The 12164-nt window shown below is 48.5% G+C and overlaps 1 protein-coding gene across 1 annotated transcript in view; it reads left to right on the top strand.

Annotated features, from left to right (window-relative positions):
- Positions 1-12164, top strand: part of Dscam (DS cell adhesion molecule) — a 448055-nt gene that overhangs the window by 421613 nt on the left and 14278 nt on the right. Inside the window, exons 31-32 of the mRNA XM_070030727.1 lie at positions 8120-8317; positions 9707-10009. Coding sequence (XP_069886828.1) covers positions 8120-8317; positions 9707-10009 — 501 coding nt within the window. The remainder of the gene's footprint in view (positions 1-8119; positions 8318-9706; positions 10010-12164) is intronic.

The raw sequence follows: 12164 nt of genomic DNA, 5'->3' as shown, positions 1-12164 counted from the left end.
GCTTTGATGTTGAGCTTTTAAGTCTCTGTCATCATGCTCTTTGCAACAATTTACATTCTGAGAGTAGTTTTGTCATGTTGGAAGCTATTTGTTATCAATTCTAGCTTGTGCGCTGCTGAGGGAAGGCAGCGAGATTCATCAAGCTAAGAAGTTGGTTAGCAAATAATAAATGCTGCACAAGGGGGAGAGCCCACAGTGCCAGGAGGGGGGTCACCTGAAGGACGGGCTCCCGAGCGCTCTGTCTCTGACCTCGCCCCCTTTCCTCTCTGAGGACGGGAGAGCCTGAGTGGCAGGGGCTGCGTCTGTGAGCTAGCTCCAAGGCCTGGCATGTGGTCAGCATTCGGCTTCCCCACCGAGATGGTCTCGGCACGGCTTGTGGCTTCTTCCAGGCACTTCCGTGCTAGGTTTCCAGGCCACTTTTTGCTGAAGTATCAGGGCAAGTTGACAGACTTGGAAGGTAATTGGATACCTCCTCAGTTTTGGCATTCCATTGACTCTGTCAGCATGGAAATTGCTGGAAACAGTAGCTGCAGACAGAGAAAACAGGACAGATGGTCAGGGAGTTGTCTGTGTGTGTGTGTGTGTGTGTGTGTGTGTGTGTGTGTGTGTGTGTGTGTGTGTGTGTGTATGTGTGTGTGTGTGTGTGACTCACTCAGGGTGTGTGTGTGTGTGTGTGTGTGTGTGTGTGTGTGTGTGTGTGTGTGACTCACTCAGGGGGACCTGTTTAAAATAATACCAATTTGTGGTCCTGCCCTAGAGATGCTAGTCTAGTTCAATGAGGGTAGGGCCCATGCTCTTGGCAGTAGCAAATTCTGAGCTGATTCTGAAGGGGTTGTGGGGGGGGCAGGGAGGCTTTCCTTCCCAAGTAGAGGAGTTGTCGGGGGCCCTCCCTCCCCAAGTGTTACTACACAGACAGAGAACCAGAGATCTGGCTCAGCCCCACCCCTGCCCAGTGGCAACTCTCCAGCCTGCTCTGCTCACCGCACAACAGCCTTTGTGAGCCCAGCCGCTCAAGGACCAGAGCCCCGCCCAAAGGCTGGTCCAAGTAGTCCAGGCAGGAGAAGCCATGGTAACAAGGAAGCCCCAGGAAGGAAATCTTCCGGCTGTGCGAATAATAAGCCCCCAAGGTAATGAGAAGTGGCTTTAATGGCATTTAAAATATCAACAGTGACAGGAATCTGAGAGACACAGGGGGACCAAAAGCCAGTCATAGAGGAGCCATGGCAGGAGACCCCGGAGGCCGACGTCCAGCTCAGATATATACATTCAGCGTTAAGCCCCACGGGGAAGTTGAAGGATTCGCTCACCGCACGTGCAAAAATATTTGTTCATGCTTTGCTTTACATCGAGAGCTCAGGGCTCATGGCAGGGATGCGGGGGGGGGCGGGAAGGAGGGGGGAAATGACATTCATTCATTCCACTTTAGTGGAGGAAGGCATCTCATGAGGAGCCGCGGTTTTGGATTTTGTCTATTTCTCAGTAAGAACAGAATGAGTAGATGGAGAGTGCGGGGGGGGGGGGGGGGCGTCCTTGGGGAAGGTCTGGTCCTTGGATGGTAAGGCATGAGTCAAGGCTGGAGGTAAAATGCAGACAGAGGTGAAGCTCCCAGAGCTGTTGGTCAATGTAGGGGACACGGGCAGCTGCCGCCTGCGTTGAGAGAAGCCATGAAGGAGAGCTGCCCGGCCCCCAGGGCCCCTGAGCCAGGCAGAGCAGCAGTGTTGTTCTTCTCCACCAGTTGTTTTAAGAACAGTACTCGACCGGGGCCTCATGAGGGTCAAGCGGTAGAGAAAGTGCAAGGTCATGAGTTCAATCCCCCGTACTGCAGAGAAGCAAAGCGACAACAAAGAAACCAAACCAAACTGAAACAAAAATGCTTCTTCCCTCTCAGGGAGCATTCATTCCACTGAAGGTTGGTTTAGTGACACCAGCAAAAGTCACCCCAATTCCTGCAACTGTCTCTGGCTGCCCCTCTTCCCCCAAACACGATTCATACTCTGAATCTGAAGGTTTTATGACACTGATTTTAAGAAACATTTGTTTTAATATGAAAACAGCAGTCTATGGATTCATCCAAAGATGAATTTATTCATTTATCATCTGCCAAGCACTCTGTGTTCAACAAAGACGGTAGGGATTATGTCTTTTTTCCCACTAAATATTTTCCCCAAACCATAGTGGGAGGGATTGACAGCATTCTTCTTTTTTCTCTAGAATTAGAAACTGTGGGCCTCTGTCCCCCAAGCAGGTTCATGTTCATGAACTTTCAGGAGCCCGCTTCTCTGCCTGTGTCCTGTGACCAGAACTTCCCCCCTGTCCACGTGGCACACCTGCACTGTTTCCATCCCAGGGGGCAGATTCTTGTTCCTCCTGGTCTTGTCCGTATTTACAGAAATTCATTTCTACACTAAGCCCTCTATGTCCCTAGGTTCTGTATCCTCAGCCAAATGCAAATCAAACACATTCATAGGGATAAATTTCACCTGTACTATACATGCACAGGTTGTTTCCACCTTCCTCTAAAGAATGTAGTCTGATAAGTATTTGCATGGGGCTTATACCATGCTAAGTATTCTTAGTCACTTAGAAGCTATTTGAAGTGTAAAGATGATGGATGTAGGCTGTATATCAGTGTTATGTCATTTGATCTCAAGGACCAGAGTATCCATAGTTTTGCTGTGTAAGGGGTTCCTGGAACCAGTCCTCAAAGATACATACACAGCTAGGAAAGTGCTAACAAGCCACCTTGTATGTTAGGACTGACTGTGTTGCTGCTGCAGGAATTCTGCCCTTTTAAGAAGAGCACCTACAATATGTTGTTCACACACTAAAATGACTGCCTTGCAGAGATGATGTTTGTAAACATTTTAGTAATGTGCCAGAGGGTTGCAGCAGATACTCTGATTATGAGGATGGAAGAAATGGCAACAACTCTCAACCCATCTCTTCCAGCACCTCCTTCACCTCAGTCTCCTTCCTGTCCCTTGTGACGCACTCTTGAAGCAAGCTCTAGTGCCTTCCTTGTCCAATGCCTGCTAACAGTGTTGGAGCTCCTAGCAGCAATCAGCTCTGAGATCAGAATAATAGTGATGGCAAAGAAAGGACACAGAGTAGCTTGACTAGGCCCTGGACGGCCCATTCACTTGTCCTCTGCTTCTTGTCCCTGCCTTGACGTCGGATCAGGGAGGGGATGTGCATTCGCACCCAGCAGAGGTGTCTCTTTTGACACCTCCCGGCATAATGGCACAGGTCACGTCTACCTCGTTACCTAGGGAAACAGATCATTTTTTTCCACTTGCAAATGGCGGAAGACACACAAACTGATAAGGATCAGTCTTGAAAATGTTTTGGTACTTGTCCCTAAGCATTCGTAGAAGCATCAGTTCCAGAAGTCTTGGGAAGCTCAAGTCCTTTGTAGAAATCGACACAGCTTTGGAATATAAATCATCTCGGATAACTTTCAATACCAAATACAAGGAAAATCCTATGGAGATAGTTGTGACATTGCATTGGCCAGAGATAATGACAGAGTACTGCAGTTATTTAGCACAGATACACTTTTTTTAAGGATATTTTTGATGTATGCTTCGTTGGACCCTTGAGAACAGAACTCATGGGTATGGAGAGTCAACTGGATATAATGATAAACACAGGCCTTAACTTTGCTGCCTCTGCTCTCCAGCTCCACTTGGAGCACCAGCCTTTCCCAGCATCTGGTATTACGGTATTCCTTTTTAGCCTTGCTTTTCTAACCACGTGCACTAAAGACACCAGCTGATTGATCCAAATGGGAGTCTACGACATGTTCATTGTTGGTAGTGATTTCTTTGGGGCATTCATTGTGCTGTTCTCAGTGATTAGGATCAAATTCAGGGCAAGTGCAAAAGGTGCAGAGTTATTATTAATTGTCCATGAACAGAAAGGTTCAAAAGTTCTTTCTCAGATTTAATAAATGGTGGTAGTACCCTACAGTGGGACAAATCTAATGGTGGGAACTTCACTATTTCTGGCATGTATTCTTCAGCTAGGGCAAGGTGAGAGACTGTCAGGGCAAATGTTACCAGGTCTCTCCTATGCACAAGGAGCCAGACCTGCATCTGGGGTCCCGCCTGGCTGCAGCTTGACTGGATCAGGCAGATCTTCAGACCCTCCTGTGTGAGTGCTGCTGAGATCCCACTCACTCTGGGTTGCAGGCTGTGGGAGGAGCTCCCGGGAGCCAGCCCAGCCTGGGCACACACCTTTGCACCTTCCCTTCTGTGCCTGCCTAACTTCCACAGTGGTGGTGAGGCAATGATCCCTCAAGTCATGGCTTCAAAGTCCCCCCCCCTCCCCGCCAGCCTCATCCAGAGGATGGAACCGGATCCTACACCTACCCCACCTGGCCCCCACAGGCCAACCTTCCAGTGCAGAGAAACCTAGACGGCTTGAGAGCGCCAGAGCCAGGAGAAGGAAGTCCCTTCCTGTGCCCTGGCGCCTGAGCCATCTATGTTTGTAATTTCTTTTATTTTTATTTTTTGCTGGTCCTGGGGCTTGAACTCAGGGCACGGACACTGTCCCTGATTTTCTTTTGCTTGAGGCTAGTGCTCTACCACTTGAGCCACAGCCACTTCCGGCTTTTTCTGTGTGTGTGTGGTACTGAAGAATCAAACCCAGGGCTTCATGCATGCTAGGCAAGCGCTCTACCACTAAGCCAGGTACCCGGCCCTGGGTTAGTAATTTTTATGGAGGCTTTTCTATCACACTGTCTGAGTTTTCAGCCTTCCTAATCCACCTGCTGGGCCTCCAGAGGCCCTGATCAGTGCCACATTGCATGCGGCCTCCATGTAGAGATGATGATACTAAAATACTTAAAGGATACGTGCATGGGAATCAAAGACTAGACACATGCACACATGTGCACACAGAGAGGCACACATACACGTCTGTCTCTGTGCCCAAGGTGTATATGTATGTGTGTGAATAGATCTATCGATCAAGATCAGATACATAGATGGAGATATTGAGTCTTCCAGGTCCGTAGGATTGTAGGACTCACATCTGTGGATCCAGTCAGCAGTGGGTTATTCACTAAGCACTGTGTAATGACTATTTTCATAGCATCTGCATACAGGTAACCTAGAAATGATTGAAAGTTTGTTTAAAATGTAAGTAGGTTGGATAAAAATACTGTCACTTTTATATAAGAAATTATATGTGTGTGTATATATATACACACACACACACACACACACACACACACACACACACACACACACATACACATATATATGAAGAGCTTACAACATGGATTAGTTCTGGATGGGACACCAGGTCTATCAGTTTATCCTCTGTGTGGGGACCCATAAAGCCATCACACAAGCTGACGTCTTGCATCTGTAGGACAGGAAAACTGCCAGCCAAAGATGAAAGCAGATTAATGCGGGGATCTCGGTGCATATGACCTACTCTGGAACCCTATTATCCTCAAAATCCTCTCTTATCCCAGATTCAGGATAATTAAAATAATTTGATTTAATGGGCAGAAATGTAATGCAGGCTTAGACCCATTGTTGAAAGGCCAAGAGCTATTTATATCCTTTGCCCTCTCACGCATTGGTTTCTTGGCAAGATGATGCTTAATCTCCAAGTTTTATTTGTATTTGGATGTCATGTGGGGTGGGGGGAGGTAGCGAAATACTTCCCAGGCGGGACAGTAAATACCCACATAGATTTGTTTATTAACTGAACTGTACGTTACACAAAAGACAGAACTGAGTGGAATCTAAATACCAGCTTCCCTATACCATAAACTCTGAAGTAGACGTGGATACATTAATTCATTTTTAATGTATCAGAAACCCTCATATTCTAGCCCAGAGGCAGCTCCCCCCACTCCAGGATACCTGTGAGTGCAGAGCAGCACCGCAGGGTACCGTCCACTCAGGAAACAAGTACCGTGACCTATATTTTCAGTATTATCAGGCCACTGGTAAAGATGTTCTCACCCATTAAAAAAAAAAAAAAGGAGGGGGCAGGGAATAATACTCAAAATTAACCTGAATCCTGAAAAGAGTGCTGGCTTCAAATAGAGGCTGATGTGCGATTCCCCGAGGAATTTTCCAAATACAGTGCTGTCCACCTGGGGGAGGTCTGGTGAAAGGGACATCTCTGCCCTGCCACTGCTGTAGAGCTAGCTTAAAAGGAGAAGCGCAGGGAGGGTGGAAGGGTTGGGGTACTACCAAACTCCCCCCATGTAACCAATAACCATGAGCCAGTAACTCACATGTCTAATCCTAACTATTCAGGAAGCTGAGATCTGAGGGTTGTGATTGAAATCCCTTCTCTCCAATTAACCACCAAAAAGCCAGAAGTGGATATGTAGCTCAAGTGGTAGAGTGCTAGCCTTGAGCAAAGAAGCTAAGAGACAATGCCCAGGCCCCAAGTTTAAGCCCTAGCACTGGCACACACACTAATAAATAAATGAAAGAAATATAAAAATGAGATTCCTGAAAACTTATGTAAGGGACTGGGTAATTTTCTGGAGAAGATTCATTAGCATTTAAATAACAAGCTGCACTTATTCAAGCTCCACTTATCATGTCGATAGCGCCTGGAAGACATTTAGCCTCCTACCCATGACAGTGTTTTTCTGTCTCGTAGAGGTTTCAGTAGAGAAACACAATTATCATTCACACCTTGTTATGTAGAGGGTTTTGGACACTCTAGCATAGCTCATTTGCATTCTAATCAAAGCCATAAAAATAAAACTTTCCAATAAAGCTCTCTCTGGAATTTTGCAAGTTAGGAATGAAATGTGTCTTTAAAAAAAATAAAAAACCAATGCCCCAGAGAGCATGGACCAAGACAGTGTTTAGATGAGCCAGGAAATCTTAAATGCTATTGATTGGCTGCCCTATTAATGCTGTTCTCTGACATCCTAGAGTGATGAATTGGTTCAAAAATCCAATAACAAGAAATTTGCAGAAGGGAAAATCTTCCATTTACCAAGAAAGTCATTTCACCCTTCTTCGGTGTCAAGCTCCCAGACTCCAAGAAGGATTATGAGGAAGTTATTGTCAGCCAGGTACTGGTGGCTCATGCCTGTAATCCTAGCTATGAGGACAGAGAATCTCACTTCAAAGCTGACTGAGGCAGAAAAGTCCAATTAACCAGCAAAAAGCTGGAAGTGGAGCCATGGCTCAAGTGGTAGAGTGCCAGCCTTGAGTGAAAAAGCCAGTCAGAGCATGAGGTCCTGAATTCAAGCCCCAGAACGGACACACGGCCCACAACACCACACCCACACCCCCCAAACACACAGAAGTCATTGTCATGTAAATATTGCTGAAATTTAGATGACTGAGACGAGGTCTTCCGTGACTAAGCGACGGGCAAAGGCAGAATGTTTGGGCTCCGTGTTGTCACCTCGTGATGGGGTCACACGCCTCTTCGCTGCCACGCTATTTCATAAAGCGACCCCAGGCTGTAGGAATTGGTTTGGGGAGCTCTGTGTATCAGGGGCTGCTCTGGGCTCCATGGATGGATCCACAGAGGGACCCCTGGCTCATGACCAACGCCAGAGCAGCCATGCTGCAGTGTCACAGCAGTGTCACACAGTTGACCCTCTTACCTCCTTTGAAACGGTTGCACTGGGGCCCAGCAGTGAAGCGGGGTTCTGCATGGCCAGCCAGTCTTCCAAACAAACCAGGCAGCATTCCCCTCTGAGACCAGCCAGTCTCCCAAACGAACCAGGCAGCATTCCTCCCGGGGAGGCAGAGGTCCAAAGGCATAAAGGCCCTGTTAGGACTCTAGGCTACCTCTGCCTGCAGCCCTGGAACGTCTCCTCGTGCACTCCAGGTTCCAACCCTCTCTGCTGCTAAGACATCTCTCTCTTCACTTCACTGGAGTGGAGATCCAAGCCCAGTCTGCCCCACTGGCTCCTGCCTGCAGCTCCACAAACACACACCACCACCTCAGTTTCTATGCACACAAGTATTTGTTTCACTCCAGACAGAAACAACCAAGGAAGGCTCCCTGGTAATCCGGCTGGGCGTGGAAGGTTTGTCTGGGGGTGCTCCAGGGGAGACAGCCCATGGGACCACCCCCTCTAGGCACAAAAGGACTCACGACTCCTGGTTCTTCGCAGACCCTACCACCAGGCGGAATGCCAAGGCCGGGCCCACGGCGAGGAACCGGTACGCCAGCCAATGGACCCTCAACCGACCCCACCCGACCATCTCCGCCCACACCCTCACCACAGACTGGAGGCTGCCGACGCCCAGGGCCACGGGGTCCGTGGACAAGGAGAGTGACAGCTACAGCGTCAGCCCATCACAGGACACAGGTGAGGCCACGCTTCCCCTCCTCCCTGGGCCCCGAAAGCCCGACCCTTGCTCTTGTTCACACCGTGTCTCGTGAGGTCCCTGGGAGGAAGCAGAGGGCTTTCTTTCCCTGCACATCCTCGGTGACGACCCCTTGAAGATTGTTGGGGGGCAGTACAGACAGCATTTCTTTCATGCAAGGCCTATCTATCTGCAAAATCACACCAAGGTATCTCTTTAGCGCGTGTCCCGAATCTCATACCCATGCTGTTGTCTCTGTTTAGTTTCTACCCAGCTGGGAGAAATGCAGACGTTTTCACACGCTCGCCACACTGTCTCAGTAATCGTGGACTGCACTCTAGGCATCTGGCCTGCTATGTCTAGGATTAAGATAATGCTCTTGAAGCTGCCATACCAGGGAGGTCACAGCTCCCTCTAGAGGGGACGTAGGCCGGCCCACCTGACAACTAAGCAAGGGTCGGTTATTCCATCAATTATTTCATTATCACATGGCAGCAGCCCCAAGATTCCCTTCTGAGAGAAGGAAGACAGGATCTAAGAATAGTTTTGGCTCACCTAACCTCCCTCCCCCCAACCTCCCAAATTTTGAAAAGAAATTATTTCTGAACCTGATCGCTGTAGGAAATTTTAATATACTCATCTTTCTTTTGTTCTTGATGTTATATTTCAAAACCAGGGATCTAAAGGTGGAGTGTTTTTTATGGCTGTTATTTTTGGGGGCTGTTATTTCTCTTAGAAGGCTTTCAGAGTTCCCCAGAAGTGACTTCAAAACTTTTTAGTAGGCTTGAAAAGCAGAGATCGTGTGGCCCAGTTGAAATTTAGGCCCATTTGTACTAGTTTTTCTCCTGGATGTTTTCTTGTCCCCATAAAGAGTGGTAACAACAGAGAGGGGGGTCCCAGAGATCAAGGACCTTTCTACCTCGTGGCCAATTTCTATGCAAAGTCACATCCTCCCGTCTGTCTCCCAAGTGAAAGCCTGAGTTGCTGAACCTCAGTGCTCCAATCATTCATGCCAATTAAAGTGTCTCTGTGGTGTGGATCGATTTGCAGGTGGGGGGGGAGGGGACCGCAGCTCAGTGACACCGCAACCCCTCCCATCCTAGCTGACAGCAGAGTTCTTTAAGGAAAGCATTACTTATTTATGGAGATGTCTGGGGTTGGGACATCTGACTACCGTGATTCAATTGAAACGCATTCCCTGAGCTGAAATTGCTGACACTTAGCAAGCTGGCTTCAGAAAGACAGGCAGAGTCCTCTGACAAATAGCCAAGGCTCCTACCACATCCTACAGTGACCTGTAAGAAGCATCCAGAAGCCAGAGAGGGTCATCCGGTGGGGACAGACATGGGGTGGGGGATCACCTGTTGTGTTTCCTCTCTGCCCCGGTGTAGACCGAGCGAGAAGCAGCATGGTGTCTACGGAAAGCGCTTCCTCCACCTACGAGGAGCTGGCCAGGGCCTACGAACACGCCAAGATGGAAGAGCAGCTGCGGCACGCCAAGTTCACCGTCACGGAGTGCTTCATCTCCGACACCTCCTCCGAGCAGCTGACGGCAGGGACAAACGAGTACACGGACAGTCTGACCTCCAGCACCCCTTCGGAATCGGGGATCTGCAGGTTCACTGCGTCTCCTCCCAAACCTCAGGATGGAGGGCGGGTGATGAACATGGCGGTTCCAAAGGCGCATCGGCCAGGTGAGGAGACCAGGGGTGGGGTGGGCGTTCTGGTCAGGGAATAACTGGAAGTGGTCATTCCCTGGTGGAAAGCGATCGTCATTCATGAACCTGAGCTGTGGTGAAGGCTTAGGGAGGGTCGTCAGCTGGTGGGAGAGGAAAGAATCCAAAACGTCTCACTCACCTGACAAATGAGGCCTTGGCCTTGTCTTTCCTAGGTGGATCTCTCTAGAAGGTGAGCACGCTCTGCTTCTTATCGTGGTTGACTTCTTTCCTAGAGTAAGCCCTCCAAGGGACCGGAGGTGGTAGTAGCCGGTTTTGTAAGGTTGGTCTGCAAACGGACCCTGTGGCTCAGCATAGCATTGCTATAAGAAAATACCCGAGGCCGTGCACTTTATAGAGAAAAGCTCATTTTCTTTTCTTTCTAGAATTTAGCTTGTGGTTCTGGAGGTTTGAAGGCATGGCACAGTGTCAAGGTTGGCTCTGGTGAGGACCCCAGGGTTAGTGGTGTCATGGCGGGAGTGCCCGTGAGAGGACGCAAGTGTGTGATGAGACAGAAAGGGACCCCATACCACCACCCACTCTTGAGACACCAGCCCAGCCAGAGTCTCACAAGGACCACCTTGGTCTTTCCCAAGAAATCAATTTAGTGGTGGTAAAAGATAAATTCATTATAGATCCAGATTTATAGTAATAGAGAAAAGGGATCAAAGATGTGCTTGAAAAACTTCAAGCTCGCCACACAAGCCCTGTCTCTTAAGACACCCGCCGCCCCCCCATTGCTACGCGGAAGACTGAGCCCTCATTTCATGAGTACCTAGGGAGACACCAAACCAGATTCCCACCACTCTCCATCATTCAGATCACCAGAGCCCACCAAGCCCAGACTCCAGGACTCACCCCTTACTGTTGGATGAGAAGAGGGTCACGTGTTTAGGGATTATACTTAAGACAAATGGCTTTTGAAAAGAGAGAGGAGCTAACATTTGGGCCTTGGATTTGCGAAAATACTCAAGATGCAGGGAATGGCAGATTGTCAGCCAGGAGTTTGATATTCAGTTTGGCCGGGAGTGAGCAGGTGGGTTCGTGTGCAAAAACTGCTCTTGGTGGGGGCTGGTGGATGATGGAAATGAGAGAAGAGGTACCCCAGGATTAAGGATAGTCGAAGACTTTACGGACAGTGTAAAACACAAGACCAGCAAGGCGTCTGCCTGGTAACCACAAGTGGAAATGAACCGAAGTCTGACTCGGGATTTTAAGAGAAGCCAGGATCTTAGTTTCCCATGGAAACTCACAGTTGTTAAGAGTTGGTGTCAGTGTTTGCAAACAGCACAATTAAGCCTTCACAGTAATCCAGCTGACGGTGGCCGGCTGCTTCCTGTGGGCTATCCAATAGTGTTGAATCCAAGTTTTACTTCTCATTTCATCCCTTTTGTGAACCATAATACCAGTTCTATTTCAAAAATCAATCTTCACTTTTGAATTATTGCAACTCCCTTATGTTTTATGCCATAAGCCTTGGCTGAAATGAGGCTTATAAATACATGAAAAATATATCAAAGAAGAATTGTCTGCCCAGCAAATAATCTTCCTCTCGGACTTCAGATTCATGCCAGGGCACGATAAAGAATGACGGCTTCATTTATTCTCATTCTGTCTCCGCCTCAGCAGGAGAATGGATTGGCCGTTATTTGTGGGTATTTTTATGTCAAGTAATTTTGTTGTTGTTGACATTTATTGGCCAGGCAAATGCAGAAAAGCACAGTATAGATGCCATGGCTTTTTGTGGCTGCTTGTGATGGGGAGGGGTGGGGGAGAAGGGGAGGAAAAGAGCAGGAGACATGGGAAGAAGCCAGGGGCATCTTATCCAGCCTTGCTCAGTTGCATCAACCACCTCTGTGAAGAGGGCATAACATCGGTGCCTACTTACTGCATTGGTTCAACATGCCCACAGCGCTGGTGAGTGCACTTTGTTGCTTCCTCTGTTGTCTTGTTGAAGGTATCGTTAGAAGTCCAATTGGATTTCCCCATGAGCTGCTGGCCCCTCTTCCTTCCTGCTCTTATTTATCCCAGTGGCCACTGAGGTCCCAGCAGTACCCAGTCCATCAACGTGTGCCCTGGAAGCCCTGTCTTTATACTTAAGACCACATCTACCACCTCCCCTCCAAGTGTGATT

Source organism: Dipodomys merriami, unplaced genomic scaffold (assembly GCF_024711535.1).
Source record: "Dipodomys merriami isolate MVZ:Mamm:240054 unplaced genomic scaffold, mDipMer1.0.p SCAF_2, whole genome shotgun sequence".
In the NCBI taxonomy this organism is placed as follows: Eukaryota; Metazoa; Chordata; class Mammalia; order Rodentia; family Heteromyidae; genus Dipodomys; species Dipodomys merriami.
This window is presented reverse-complemented; position numbering and strand designations above follow the sequence as displayed.